This window comes from Typopeltis vanoorti, chromosome 6 (assembly GCF_054136105.1).
Source record: "Typopeltis vanoorti isolate ZY-2024b chromosome 6, IOZ_Tvanoo_1.0, whole genome shotgun sequence".
Classification (NCBI taxonomy): domain Eukaryota; kingdom Metazoa; phylum Arthropoda; class Arachnida; order Uropygi; family Thelyphonidae; genus Typopeltis; species Typopeltis vanoorti.
In genome coordinates this window covers 56596195-56613047 of record NC_143554.1, presented here as the reverse complement: position 1 = coordinate 56613047, position 16853 = coordinate 56596195, and the positions used below count along the sequence as shown (strand labels likewise).

The 16853-nt window shown below is 34.3% G+C and overlaps 1 protein-coding gene across 1 annotated transcript in view; it reads right to left on the bottom strand.

Moving 5' to 3' along the window:
- lt (vacuolar protein sorting-associated protein light) overlaps positions 1–16853 on the bottom strand; it is a 356245-nt gene that overhangs the window by 222421 nt on the left and 116971 nt on the right. Inside the window, exons 10-11 of the mRNA XM_090394164.1 lie at positions 11140–11240; positions 1828–1960 (exon numbers count right to left, since the gene is read on the bottom strand). Coding sequence (XP_090250290.1) covers positions 1828–1960; positions 11140–11240 — 234 coding nt within the window. The remainder of the gene's footprint in view (positions 1–1827; positions 1961–11139; positions 11241–16853) is intronic.

Genomic DNA, 16853 nt, shown 5'->3' with positions numbered 1-16853 from the left:
GCATGATAACAAATCTTGCTCCGCAAAGAAAGTTAATTGTGTCAACTGTCAGGGAGAGATCATCCAGCTTACTCCCATACATGTCAGAAATGGAAAGATGAAAAGGAAATACAAAAGATTAAAACAGAACAAAATATATCATATTTGGATGTAAAAAGGAAGCTAGTCACTGCTACACCTTGTTAGTATATTTTAATGGTACTTATTCACAACACAGAATGATAAGAAAATAATTAATATTTATTAACTGATTAGCTGATATTTCACTCATATTCATATCCCACATTTTCAAAACACAAGAACAGTTTGTCACAGTACAGGAAACAATGACAAATTGAAATGGACAACACAAAAGAATTGAAGTCCTAAATAAGTTAATATATATTATTTTCTTATCATTCTGTGTTATGAATCAATACCAACACATAAGCCTGTCTACTCATTTGGGAATTCACCACTGCACCTGTCCTGAGATCTTCTTAAGCTGAGAAAGTGCCAATTAAGAAATGTCAACAGCAACTCAAACTCATATGTCCATTCCACTATCTGATTATTTCACCATACATACATGAACATTGTTATTGTGAGTGTTTCCCTGTGGAGTGCATCAGTTGCACAACCTGTGACCTCACTCAAAAAATAACTCCAAAAATGATACTATTCAATGATGGTCCACTTATTAAAAAGATTACAGCAGGGATATTGCTTAAAGATAAACCACCAGACTCCTCCTATGGAAAAAAATGAATACTTCAGTATCTACTGAAAGTAAATTAATCTTATCAAGTGATCTTAACACATCAGATGATGTAGTGAATATTTTTCCAGAGGAAGAGATGGACACTGGCCAACCATAAATTTTCAAAATAAGATAAATCTAAATCTGATAAAGGTAAGCTCTCAACTTCCCTGAAATTGGACAAGTAGATGAAGCCAAAACAATAGAAAGTTTTACAATGGAACTCCTAGGGGTTTCACCAGAATATCTATGATAGCAAGATTTTGCTTCAGAAACACAGGCCTTTCTGTTTCTGCCTGCAGGAAACATTTAAAACACAGTGCGATCCTATCTTAAGGAATTTCACTATTGTGCATAAGGATGGGGGGGGGGGGAAGGATGGTCCTGCTCATGGTGAAGTAGCTTTCCTAATGGGTAGTCATACTCTTTTCCAGCTTAATACTGCTCTGGAAGAAGAAGCAATTTGACTCTCTGTGGGATTTCTTATTAGAGCATGTTCCATTTTATTTACACCAGCTGCTCCATTAAATGAAATAGATCTTGATAATCTTATATTGCAACTGCCTGATTCGATACTTCTTATGGGCGATTTTAATGAGCACAACACCCAGTGGGGTAATGCCAACACAAATGGATGAGGTAGTATCATTGAATGAATCCATGACACTAATGAACCTTTTCGAATAACAGACTGAATACTTTCTTCCATTTGTCTACCCACTCATTCTGCAACAGATCTTACAATCTGCTCCCACATGAGCAGAGGAAAAATGGCAGGGAGAGCAGATTGCAGGAGAACATACAGAAGCGATCATTTTCTTGTTATTTGCACAGTCTTCACAGATTGGGTGTGTGATGATACATATGGAGCTACAATGAAAATTTTCATTTTAAATAAAAAACTTGGCACTTGCAGATGTCCATCAAAATATTTGTTACTGCTGTATCTATATATATATATATATATATATATATATATATATATATATATATATGCACACTGTATTTGCTTATAAAATACCATTCTCTTGTGAAAACCCTGTATTATGTACTGACAATCTTAAAGACAACATGTCAAATTAACAAACCTAGATGATAATCATTGCAAAGGTGTTCCTCATAATTTCGTACACTGAGAATATCATTTGACACAGTTGAATAATCTTCTCCATGGGGTTCTAAAATATATAGCTGAGGACGTGATCCACCTGCATTCTCTATCTAAAGAAAATTTTCATACAAATGAAATATAATTTGATGAGTGATATATGGCATTTTTAAACAAAAATTTACCTTTATTTCAACTAAAGCTAAGAGCTGTTGCTGTTTGAGATAACACAAAGGCAACTAAAATTATAAAGTTTTAGGAGGAGGAGGAGTCACTTAAGTGAATTTTCAACTTACTCTAGATGGAATTAAAATCTAGATCGCTTTGGAAAGTCACTCTGAATGGCATGTAGTTGTTAAATATACACATCTGATTAGAATATAGAAATCTCACTTAATTTAAAGCTCAAGGGACTAAATTTTCAACTTATATTAATTATGCAAAGCAATATATAACCCACAACAAATATTTTTTTTAACTGTAAGTGTATTACTTTTGGTTTGAACTTGATATATATAGTATGTGTTTGCGCGCGCGCACACACACGCGCACACACACACGCACACGCACACACGCACACACACAATATAATGGTTAATATTTATTAACAAAACGGCAGGTGGGAGGACTATAATTTATCAATTCAAAAATAAAGTATGCAACAAGAAAAATCAGACACAAGTTATCCTATGATGAATGCTAATTAATTATGTCAAATTATTTTTGTAAGTTCTGAACTTCAGATAAAAGGTAATAGTCTGAAACAATCAGACTGTTGCATCCTGTACTGAGAAATAAAGAGAAGAAACTGGTTACCATAATAAAAAAAAAAATGTTAAATTATAAAAAGAAGGGGGAGGAGAGAAAGAGATTGAGAAATGTATTGTAATTTATTCTAGCCTCTTTGTTTTTTATTCCCCAGTGAAGGGTATATATATTTTATTCTTTACTGGAGAACAAAACTCATCTCCCACCTAAAAGCCCAAGATGGGATTTGGACCAGCAGTCTGATGGCAGGACAGCAGGTATAGTCCGATCACAGAAGTGAGAGAGCTGTTGTCAGACTGCCAAGAAGAGTCAATTCATGTTGAAGGGTAGAAAGAAGTAAGGCGATGTACGAAATGGTCACCAACATGCGAAATCATGTGCTTTATACGTAAAATTTTCCAACTGTTATACAAGCAAAATAGCTACCACTTTAAAAACTACAATGATCATAAAAGAGAAGTCAATTTTCCGACATGCGATAATAAATACTCATCCCACAATACGGATTAATACCCTATTATCGGAATGGATTCTTCTTCTTCTTTTGACATGTGCAGAAGTGTCGAAGGGTCTTGTATCTGTGGGCGTACTATATCTCTGTGTAGGAGATTGGCATTTATACCAGGGTGGCATTTATTTATTATTTGTTTTGTACCCTACATGACTCATGGCATTTTGAACCATATTCATTTTAATGGGGGATTTGAATGAAACTGTTTTTGATAACAGTGGTAGGAAGGGTAGCTTGTGAGTTCTGTTGCCCAGGTATGACAATGAAGTTGCAGTAAATAGCAAAAGATCTTGAATGGGATGTTAGCAGAAACGTATGAAGAGAAAGGGCTGCAGTTTGTGAATGTGTGGGATGAGTTTGAAGAGCAAATGAAACTGTATAAGACAGATGGACTGCATCTGAATGGTTTTGAAATGAATCATTTGGAAAGGCTGCTGAAAGAGAACTTAAATAAGGTATAAGTGGAAATCAGATGATGTGAACGAGCAGGAAAGTGGAACATGTGAGACTGATGAGATTGTGAATGAAGAGGAGAATGTGAAAACATAAATGCAAGTTAGATAGGAAAAGAGGGTTGGCAAGGGAGACAGTGTAATGAAGTGGTTTCTAAAAGTAGTAATGAATGCTTATATGTGGATGGTCAGCACAGGAATGAAATGGCCTAGAATACATGAGGTGAGTCTGAGGGGGTGACAGAAGGTGATCACACAGAAGTAAGTGAGGAGAAGTCAAAGATGAGGAGCAGCATGAATGGGAATGGTTATAGACCAAAAAATAAATTGTTTTGCTTATACTTCATTATGTTTCATCAACGTGTTATGTTTATGAATGCCAGGAGTATCAGAAATAAGGGAGATGAAATTGCTGCACTGATTGAGTTTATGTGCCAAAAACAATTGGAATAAGTGAAAACATGGCTGGATGAGAATGACATCTTGACAGGAATAGATATGGAGGGATATGATGTTTTTCATGATGATAGGAAAGGCAAGGAGTGACAATACTGACAATGACAGTAGGAGAATTATGTCTGCACAAGGTTGAGAAACAAGGGTAAAAAAAAAGTCGAAGTGGTTTTGCAGTAGTACCATGTGCAGTAGAGGTTGATAGAATGATATATTTGGTGGGGACCAGGGAATGTGGAGACAAAGAAATGTATAGGCAAATTGGCTTAGTGAGCAAACAAACACAAAGGTTAATCGTTATGACATTATTAATTGGAATGAAGATATAGCATCAGAAAATAAGGAGAATAAATTTTTCAAGTTCTTAAGAGACAACAATCTTAGGCAATATGTAATAGAGGGCACACACAAGGGTCTTAGACTGGTTATATCATCAGAGAATGTGATTGTGAATGGAGTGTCTAATCTTCACCCATTTGGTGAGAGTGACCATTTAGTGATTACTTGGGTTGCAGCCAGTCCAGTCCTATGAAAACTTCTATAAAAAATACATATATCTGGAACTGCAGGGCTGGTGATTATGAAACGCTTAGGAAACAACTGGGACCTATAGCAAGGAAAGCAGAGTTGGGTGAGAAGGAGACAGATGCTGCATGGGTGCTGATCAAGAGCAGTTTAACAGCAACAGGGAATGTCTGAGTGTATTCCAAAGGCGAAAAGGCTAAACAAGGTGGGAGTAAAATGGATGGATGAATGAAAAAACTGAGCATGAAATCTGGAAGAAAAGACACTGTGGAGGCTACTATCCAAGATGAATGTCGTTAATAATTAGTTGCATGAAGAGTACAAAGAGTGGACCAGGAAGGTGACTCGTTTGGTAAAGACAGCAAAAAGTGCAGTATGAGTAGAAATTAGCCAATCAGGCTAAGAAAAATCCTGGTGAGTTATTTCGATATGTGGCAAGTAGAAGGGAAAATTACTATGGGAGGATGATGCTAGTTGAGATGACAGTGGCAGATTGGTAATCAATTTAGAAGAAATATATGAAGTATCGATGACTAGTTTAATAGTGTATTTCATCCTTGTGAAGGCAACATATAAGAAGCTGGAGTGTAGAAGGGTATAGTGGACGAGGGACTGATGGTGAATGAGCTGAAAGTATATGAAGAATTAAGTAAAGTCGTTGTTAGTAAGGCAGTAGGACTTGACAGTACAGCAATCCCTCGATTAGTGCACCTAATGTGTTCTTTAAAACAGGCGCATTAATCAAAAACGCACTAATCGAGTATAATAACCTATGGAAAAAAGTATAATTCGCTCCTCAAATTTCTTTTTTTACCTTTGACTTTTTTTAATAAAAAAATTACGGTATGTCTCAGGGCCTAGTTAAAGGAAAACTATGAAGCTGAAAGACAATAAAACATATTCAAAATATAAATCTATTATTCTGGCGGGCATTCTGTTTCTTTTTTTCATACAACTGCCTCTTCTGCAAATTTTCCTGCTCCTTTCTTCACAAGGGCCAGTCTTTAAGCATTGCTACTTAAAAATTTTGGTTGCATGAAAAATATTTTAAATTTGTTTCTTTGAAATCTCGTTCAGCTTATCAGTGATTAAATTATCTTCATATTCTTCAGGATCTTCCCCGCTGTGCATCTAAATTTAGAAGGTCAGAATCATTCAGTTTCTTAGAATGAGATTTAATTAACTTAGATTCATTTGAAAAGCCTCTAAAATCATTTGCACAATGTGGAAGAATGTGTTTCCATGCTTCCAAATGGATCACATATTGCTAGCAGTAATTTCATTTGACTTTGTGACTTTATAACTAGGCTGAGATTTCTCGGATTTAGCCAGAAAAGTCTTGGAAGGCATTGGCTTCCAAAAAAAAGGCCGGTTTCATCGACATTAAATATTTGTTGGGCACAATAGCTCCCTTCTTATACAATTTTCTTCAAATCTCTGGATAATTTGTGGCCACCTCCTTATCGGCACTTGCAGCTTCGCCTGTGATTAGAACATTATGTAGGCTATTTCTCAAACCACCCAGCATTAACGTGGAATTCTTCTTTTCCATCATTGATAGTCCTTTCTTTCAAGGTTGCAAAGAGACTTAATGCTTTTGATTTAATAAGGTCAGTTCTTAGCAGGATCCATTTTTGGTTACAATCTTCGATCCGTGTACAAAGAAGTCTCTCTAATTCAATCATTATAATACTTTGTATTCAGCAGCTTTGCTTAAAATTGCTCTTATAGTTGATTCACCCATTTTTGTGTTCTTGTCTTATCTTTGCTCTGGACTCGCCTTGTTCACTTTCTTTATTATTTCAAGTTTTTCTTCCAATGAGATTACTTTTCGAATCATTTTCACACTTTCACTTGCTCACTAATTCTTTTACTCATGATGAAAGGTTGGGAAAATACTTTAAAATAAAAAAAAATGTAAGGAAAATAATTGCAAAGGAGGTAAGAGATATGATAAGGAAAATGCTATGTATTTAGCAGACGACATAAATTTTGGCAGTAAAAATTTGGAACATAGTATACATAGCATATGAAAGTAGTGTAGCATGCCATTAAAAATAACTTTGTAAAATGTATTAAATCAGTAACAAAATTATTTCATTCTGGTGAGTGATTTTTTAAAATAGTTAGCCATAAAAAATGTATAGATAGTATAGATAGAAAATTTTTAAAATCTGTAATATTTTTTTTTTCCAGATGTATATAGGCACACTAATCGAATTTGGGTATCGAAAAAAAAAAATGACGCACTAATCGGGGCACATTAATCAAGGGATTACTGTATATCACCACATGATTTTGAGAGAATACCCTATGGAATTAATGACACTTATGGCATGCCTGTTTAACATGAGTCTTATAACAAGATGAATTCCAAAGGAATGAAAGGTGGGAAAAATTGTTCCACACTTCACAAAAGGGGAGAGGGAGTAAGCCTGAGGCTAAAAATTATAGACCAATCTGTGTGTGTGTGGAGGGTTGTTCTTAAGGTGTTAGACACCTTGGTGAGGATTAGATTCAGAAATGGGTTCATAAGTATTCTTTATTATGGTCCGCACAGGTTTGTTGGGGAAAGTCATGTTTCAGCAATCTGTTTATGCATTACAACAAGGTGACAAATTCACTCAATAAAGGAGATACATATATGGTTGTGTACTTGGATTTTTCAAAGGCCTCTGATACTCTGCAACATGATAAGCTAGTTCCTAAATTGAAACAGATGGGATTAGATAACAGACTAGTGAGTTGTATAGCTGATTGGGTGTCAGACAGGTATCAGCAGGTTATGTATGGAGGAGTGGGATCCCAAAAGAAGAAGGTCACTAGTGGAGTGCCATAGAAGTTTTGGGACCATTATTGTTCAACTTGTTAATGACAATGAGACCAGCTTAACTGGAGATGTGCAGTAGTTGATGTAAAGTGGGAAAAACTGAGAAGTAGAGCAAATGTGGCCTTACAGGAGGATCTCAATATACTATGTGAGTGAACGAATGAGCGGAGCTATACGTTTAATGCTTGTTCTCTGGTGCATCAATCCGAAGACTGGTTAGTTATAGCAGCATGTCATAACATCCTGTCTTGTAACCTCCTTTTTATCTCTTCATAACTCTTAGCACCAATATGTCATTTATATATAAAATAACATAATGATGCTAACGGCACTAAGCATTATTATGTTATTTGTATATGAAATTTTTGGTCTGCCTTGTGGCCGCTTTCCTTCTACAGTCCCCCCCCCCCCCTCCATTACTTCTATAATCAGTCCACTATGCCTCAGATGGTGTCCAATTAGGCTTTTTCTTCTCCTATTAATGTGGTTTATTAGGGACTGCTCTTCATGAACTATATTTAGAACTTTATTACTTTTTCTTTCTCTCCAAATAATTTTCATCATCTTTCTCCAGCACCAAAGTTCAAATGCTTCCAACTTTTTGATGTTCTGTTTTTTTATTTTAGCATTCAGGTCTCACAACTATATAATGCAATGCTCCATATGTGTTTTCACTAACCTTTTTTTGAGCTGGATGCTAAGTCCTTTACTGGTAAAAGTGTTTTTTCTTCTATTGTAGAATGCCTTTTTGGTCAAGATGCCATGCTTTAATATCTGATTGGTTTCTTCCATCTTCTGTGATAAGACTTCCAAGATATTTAAAGGAGGATACCAGCTGTATTAGGTTATTATTTATTTCCAAGTTTATTTTCATTGGATGTGCTTTACTTCCATTTATAGTTCCATTCCATCTCATCTTACTACTTCCCAATATGGTTATTTTTAATCTATCCATTTCTCTCTTCAAATTTTCTAATTCTCCAATTTGTACGAGGGTTCTCCCATTTCACATCCCAATGAATGTACAAGGATTTCGCTGGTTTATGACCTGGGAAGCCTTTCTTCTTCCCCCCATCTTACTGGGAAAAAATAGAACAAGTTGGTATCCCGTTGTCTTCCTTGTCCAGCAATAACTTTCTAAAGCGGTTCAGTGTGCTAGCTGTTTCTCATTCTTCATGATTGTCTGCCTACCACAATATCCTTTACACTGTTGTTAAGCATTAACAACTTGCTGCATGTTGCAGCATTAAACTTGCACTTTGTAAGTTCAATGCTACAAAGCCCTGAAATTTGGTTGGGATGTAGGATATACAATTCATGGAGAAATTTTGAAGGAGGTGGAGGAGATGAGAAATCTGGGAGTGATAGCAGACAGAGACAAAGTTTAGGGGTCACATTGCTAAATTTGTAAGCACACCCCAATGGATTATGGCAATAATGAGGACAGGCATACAGAAGCAAAGAGGTTATGGTTCCTTTTGTATAAGGCTTTGGTCATGGTTTTCAGGGGGGGTGTACTGATAGGGTCCATAGAAGATTTATTAAGTCATTGTCAAATCTATGGAATGCAACTTAGAGCACTTGTGAATAGAAGAGAAGATATGATTGAGACATATAAGTTGGTGAAAAGTTGTCATTAGATTAATGTGTAGGAGACCAAGTACCAGTAAGATCAGATGTGAGGGACCTATAAGTAGAATTGTTTTCAATAACAGTGACATTTTTTAAAAATTTATTATATTTTATCTTGAACACCAACAGCCTTTCCTTTATCTGCTTTAGTAGTAATAAAATTGTTGTTTTTCTTCCAAGACTTCATAGGTTTATATTCAGAAAAAGAAAGACTGGAATTAGGAGGCTTAGTGTTGAAGAGAATTTTTGCTCGTTCTAACTTTATATTTTCCCTAGTTAGGGAAATATTGACCATTTTAGTTGTCCTACATTAGCTATTAAGATGGAGCTTTTTATAATTTTTTCATACTGTTTCATTGTTCTGTAATTCTGCTGAAGATGCCTATGAAACTTAGAAAATTCTACAAGTAATAAGATTTATAAGAAAGTTTTTCTTTGTTTTTATAGTTTGTTCACAACAATGATATTATTTAAGGAAATTACAATGTACACTATATATTGATTATAATAACTTTTCATTAATATTTCAGCATGGTTAAATTATCATCACCAGGGAATAATGAACAAACTCATATGTGCACACAGGCACTATATTGGGTAAGTGAGACAGAAGCAAAGCAACAGAAGTGAGCCTAAAGTCCATAATGCCGCTGTAATGGTCTAGGATGGGTGTCCTTTGCTGTTGGGCTGAAGTTCTAAGGGTGCATGCCTCCCAGATTTGTAGCAGTTTCTTGCAACCAAATTTGTTAAGATCTGCATAGTTCCTTAATACTGAGTGGATTCCAGGAAAATTTCGTTGTATTTCAATTTGACCTGTGGAGTGAGTAATACATTGTGAGTGTTATCATGTTGATGAAGATTATGCTTTAACTGAATCAAAGAGAAGGCACCGATGTGCCATATATTCTGTGCCATATCATTCCCAGTATCATTAATATACAAATTGAGTGGCGAATGTCACTCAATTTGTATATTAATGATACTGGGAATGATATGGAGGATATCCACTTGTTTATCAATTATGACACCAATAATGGCAATAGTTGATAAAGATGATGTTATGGCTTTGCAAGATGATTTGAATAGACCCATACGTTCAACAGGATAATGGTTGCCACTTTAATGTGGTAAAGTGTGTGTGTGTGTGTGTGTGTCGTTATGCACTTTGTAATGAAGAGATTGTATTATACTGATGACAACATGTTAAAAGGAATCTAATGAGGTTGGGAATTTGGGAGTGATGGTAGACAGAGTTGAAGTGTAGAGGACATATTGCAAAAGTGAACAAAATAGTTCAAAGTATCTGCTGGACACTAACGAGAATGGATATAGAAGTTATTGAACATTGTTCAATGCTGTTAATGCATTAACAATATTGTGAGCACTAGCCCATAAAAATGTCCCAAAATAAAAAACGATTGTCATATTCTTCAAAATTCAAGTTTATCAATTATGCAAAAGAACATGGAATTAAAACTTCAGAGAGACAGTTTGGACCTCCTCCCACTGAGTGCATGATTAGACAGTAGAGATGTTTAAAATACTGATTTCTTAATTTTCTTTCGAAAAAGTACGGATCGTCTTATACACGGAAAAATATGGTAATTAAACTATACAGCTTAAAACTGACCCCCCCCCCACACACACACACACAGCATCTGAGAAAAAACAAACAAATGAAAATAAAAACTTATTCACTTAAAATTCAAATGAAATTAAAAACTTTTCTATGAGCTCTGGAAACTTCAGCTATCAATGTAACAAAATGTAAAACTCTTTAGCTCATTCCAATGTGTGAAACCATACGTGCTGACAATAGATGATGCAGAGAATGGCAGAAATTCATAAAAGTCAAATTCCTACTTAAGATATTTTCATTTTATTTTCAGCAAGAAAAGAAAAATGTCATCCAAATCAGTACAGTGTAAAATCACAAATATTAAGTTATTTAAACCAAAAATATTTTTTCAATAAATCTGTATCTTAAAATGTGCATTTTATACTTGATACGTTTTAATCATTAAAACTGCACAAAAAAGGAAAAATTTATTTTCAAAAAGACTGGCAGTTTTTAACATTTTCAAATTATAGTTCAATCATGATCTGGTTAATGTCACTTACTTGTTTTTTTTCACTTTGTTCTTTCATCAGGGAAAGTGACACCACATGATTTTCCATAGCAGCAATACCGCAGATAAAAAAATCAGTAGTAAAGAGTGAAACTAAATTTAAAAAACAAAATTCAGTTCATTAATAGTATTGAAAATATCAACATTAAAAACATGTGCATACTGCCAATGTATGATCAACAAAAGTAACTTTTGAGTTACACAAGCTTTTCCATGAAAATGTAAAACTACACTGAGCTTTATAAAATATTATTGGTAGAAGTAATAGCAGAATTAATTACACTATTAAAGAAACTAAAACCAATGGCAATATGCAGATAATGCACATGGACAAATAAGATACACATAAAATAACAAATGCTAAACAGCTATCGTATATATCGCATGCATTATGAAAATACTTACAAAAACTATTACTGTTAGAATAAAAATCTTTATTAAAATGAACTTAAGCTACTTGATATTTCACCCTTCATGTCCAGATCATCATTGTCACCTGAAGCACAAACATATATACATGAATACCATGTTAGATCTACATCTCACTATGATAATCAAATACCAGAATCTTGCTAGTTCCAGGTGCATGAATAACCTTTCTCGATATATAAGGTTAATGAATACAAAATGAATACTCTGAACAAATCAAATTCCAAATAGGACTCAAGGTTACCACTAGTAATTTTTATTATTATAGTTAACAAAAAAAGTAATCAGTTTTTTAGCCAACTTAAAATAGGATACTTAACAGGAAATACTAACTCTAGGTTACCAAGATAATCAATGGACTTTCACAGTCTATAAGAGAAAATCAGAAATCTGTATGTTCTCAATCAAAAATAAAAGTACCACTCTACACCACCCCAGCAGTTGCTGTATCGATTATCCTTATATTCAAGAAAGATTCCCCAGCTAATGGAGAGAAATGGATTTCAGCATTTAATTTACTCACCCAACTAATTCTGTACTGAACTGAATGTGAGAATTACAGAGGTATTTCCCTAATGAGTGTTCCTGGCAAGGGCTATGCAAGTATACTTGAGAAACAGTTGAGAAGAATTGTGGAAGAAAAGCTTGGTGAAGAATAAGCTGGATTCAGGCCAAATAGAGGCTGTCAGGATTAGATCTTCACTTTATGACAAATAGTCGAGAAAGCATGGGAATATAACAAAGATCTATATTTAAGTTTTGTGGATCTGGAAAAGGCATATGATAAGATGCCAAGAGAGAAGCTATTCAATACGCTACAGTTATATGATGTCAATGGAGCATTATATCAAGCAATACTTAGTCTGTATTTGAGTTGTAAGTTGGCAGTTAGAATTGAAGGATGCACAGGAAGATGGTTTAATGTTAAATCTGGTGTGAGACAAGGATGTACATTATCCCCTCTGTTATTCATTATCTATATGGATCACATTATAAAGGAAAGTGGTATTAAACATGATATCAGAATTGGAGATGTTAACGTCAGCTCTTTGCTTTATGCAGACGATGTTATACTTATCAATAAATCCACTACAAGTCTGCAAGATTCCCTGACTAAATTGAATAACTGTTGTAATAGATATGGTATGAAGGTCAGCATTAAAAAGACAAAGACAATGAAAATAGGCAGAATCGTTGAAAATGTCAACCACGTTGTGAACGGAGAACCTGTGAAACAAGCAAAACATTTCACCTACTTAGGCACGATTTTTAGTGAAGATGGTAAATTAAATATGGAAATAGACAACAGAATCAACAAAGATGGTATGGTAGGCAGTCAGTTGAATAAATTCATATGGAATAAGAGAGAAATTAGTCAGAACACTAAATTAGCTGTATACAAGACAGTGTTCAAACCAGTTTTAACTTATGGGTCTGAGAGCTGGGTCAGAAGTAAAACACTTGACCAAAGACTAGAGACTGCAGATATGAGAGTCTTGAGGAAAGATTAGAGGCGTGAACAGATGGCATCAATGGCAATATCACATTAAAAACGAGGATATTAGGAAAGAACTTGACAATGTCAGCATCCAGGAATGTGCTTAGCAGAGCTAATCTCAGGTAGTATGGTCACTTAAACAGAATAAGCGAGGAAAGATTAGCAAAACAAGTGTTCTCTGCCAGGTTGGCAGCAAAACGACCCAGAGAAAGACCAAGATATAGATGGATCGATACAGTACAATGTGCCTTAGATGATAGAAATATAAGATCTGATAATGATAATATTGGAGTCTTGACAGTAATAGACTGATTTGGAGGAAAATTGTAGATAGGAAGTCAGTAACGATGTAAATTTTTCATGTAGTACTATCATATCCTGTACATCCCGTAAGGGTACATGTCAGGAATTTGATGATGATGATGACTAATTCTGTAATTTATTTATTCCTTCCCCACAGATGACTAAATTAGCTATTCCATAGTTTAGATTATGTTTATGTATATACTCTAGATCAGGCATTCCCAACCCTATGCCTGCGAGCACCATGGTGCCCATCGACCAATATGTGTGTGTCTGCAGTTGTTCAACCATGTGCCATATAGTTTGAAATAATCACATGCACATCGCACAACAATTCATGGCATACTATATGATGCATGCGTTAATGACACATGACGAGTATTAACTGCATACAATGTAAAGTAGACGCGCATTTGAAGTTGTTCATTCTAGTTTAAGAACTGGAATATCATCATATTCTCCTAATTATGAAGCACTGGCCAATGAAATGCAATGCCAAAGATCACACTAACTTACATGTATATATTTAAATTTTTATATAATGTAAACTTTTAAGTAATAAAACATTTGATTATAATGTAAACTTTGTATGTATTCATTTAACAAAAGAATTCAAAAAATTTGCTTGAAAAAATAGATGGTGCCCGTCGCCTTACCAATATTTTAGAATGTGCTCTTGGAAACAAAAAGGTTGGGAACTCCTGCTCTAGATGATGGCTTTAATGGGAAACACAAAATATGTGTAGCAAATATTATCCTTTTACAGTTATTACTTAAACACAGAGATAGCCTCCAAAAGTTTTTTTCATAATGTATGATAAACATCAATATAACAATGAAAGTATGGATAGATGTTACATTTTATACTTTGCTTTTCATTTCAAAGAAAAAAAGAAGACACTGATCCAAATCCATCAACCCATTTGAGCATAGGAGTCTTCCTTACTGGAGTAGCATACAGAGATTACATCTACATTTTCTCTATATGCTACTCACTTGTGTGTGTGTGTGTGCGCGCGTATGCACATAATTAAACACTCACTGCATTATTTCAGTATGAAATATGTTAGTCCTGGTTATGAAGGTTATGCAACCTTTATAACCAGGACTAACAGAATTTTAAACAGGACTATAGCAGTGAATTTATCTCCTATATTAAAAAAGGAAAAATGGATTACTCCCAAAACTGAAAAATAGATAGATGAAAGAAATAAAGTAAGGAAACTCTACCGCTTAAACAGGAATGTAATATATAAAGATAAACTAAACATTTTAAATGACAAGGTCAATGAACTAATGATCAGAGACAAAGAAAAACAAATAAATAAATAGTGTGAGGAACTTGAAAATTATAATAAAATTGGAGATACTAGGAATACTTTTCAAATGATAAACCAAATCTGTCATCACAAAACCAAAAGAAGTGGAAATATTGTCACACATGACAAAAATGGTAGACAGCTATCAGTAAATTCAAACTTGATGAAAGAATGGGGAAACTACTTTAAAGTATTACTGAATGTTGATAATCTCCAACATTCAAGCCAGTTAGCAGACCTACATCTAACTACCACTCTACCAATAAATTGTGAAGACTTCACTGAAAAAGAACTAAAAATAGCAATAGATCAAACAAAAGCAGCAAAATCCCCAGAGATTGATGGAATCAGAGCAAAAGATTTCAAATATGCTGGGTATATTCCAATCTCCTTGCCATAACAAATCAAGCATTAAACACTGAAATAATACCTCAACAATGGAAACACGGCCTTATTGTCCTATACCCAAAAAAAGGCAATCTTAAAAGAATGGATAACTACAGAGGTATTACTTTGTTATCAACTAGAGTTAAAATCTACTTACTTAACACCACTTTTAAGAAAAAATCAATCTGGATTTCTAAAGAAACAATGTACAATAGAACAGATACATTACATCAGAAGAATCATAAAAACATACCACTCATTTAACCTTTATAGACTTAAAAAAAGCCTTTGATTCTATTAATTAATATAGAAGTATGTTTAAAATACTCAGCCTCTATGGTCTAACCCTCAAAAATCATACAAGCAATCTCAGCAACCTTATAAAGATTACAATGTCACAGATCATTAAAACAGAAACATCTGAATCCTTTCCGGTGACAACAGAAGTTATGCATGGTGTTGTACTAGCACCTTATTTGTTCTTGGTATGTTTGAATTACATCTTCTGGATCATCAACACGGAAGATCTAACAATAGAATCCACCCACACCATTCAAATAACTGATCTTAGCTTTGCTGATGATGTTCTACTTATTGATACAGAACCAGCAAATGCACAAAAACATATCAGTCTGCTAGAGGCACAAGCTAAACTTATTGATCTGCAGATCAATATCCAAAAGTCCAAAGTGTTCTCAAATAGGTTATGAAAACCTTATATTTCATATCAACAACAGGCCCTTAGAAAGAGTAAAGGACTTTCGATATCTTGGATTGTACATCAGCAATACAGAAAATGACATTAGAAAATGTTCAGCTGACTATAGTCTTCCATAACAAACTCTGTCCCATCTAGAAATCATCATTAATATCATTAAAGACAAAATTAAGACTGTACCATGTAATTGGAAGATCCATCTTCTTGTATGGTTCTCAAACCTGTGCAGCCAAATAAACTACAGATCTAATTAACTCCTTCAGAGTACATGTCTCAGACTGATCGTTGGATACATTTGGATGGACAGTGTCAGTAACTCTACTGTGCTAAACTGGCTAAGCAAGAACCACTCGTCAATACAGTCACAAAATTACAACTTGGATGGCTTCAACATCAAACTCAGACATCCTGAAGTCTCATCCTTTTTGGAATCTTCATCCTGTATGAACTAGAAGATAGCAATCAGCTTGTGAAAAACAAGCAGGATTCAGGCTAAATAGTGGTTGTCAGGATCAGATTTTCACTTTAAGACAAACAGTTGAGAAATTTTGGGAATATAACCAGAATTTGTATTTAAGTTTTGTTGATCTAGTTATATGATGTAAATGGGACATTATATCAAGCAATACATAGTTTCTATTTAAGCTGTAAGTTAGCATAGAATTGAAGAGGTACAGGAAGATGGTTTGAGATAACAAATCATGCATGCGACAAGGGTACACATTATGTCCACTATTATTCATTATCTATATGGATCACATTATGAAGGAAAGTGATATCAAATATGATATCAAAATTTGTGATGTTAATCTTGGTTCGTTTATGCAGATGATGATATACTTCTGAAAAATCCAGTTCTGCAAGGTTCCCTGACTAAATTGAATAACTGTTGTAATGGGTTTGGTATGAAAATCAGAAATAAAAAGACAAAGATAATGAAAATAGGCAGAAACATTGAAAACAACAACTGTATCCTGAATGAACAATCAATAGAATAAATAAAACATTTCAACTATTTAGGCAAAATTTTCAGTGAAGATGGTAAATTAAAT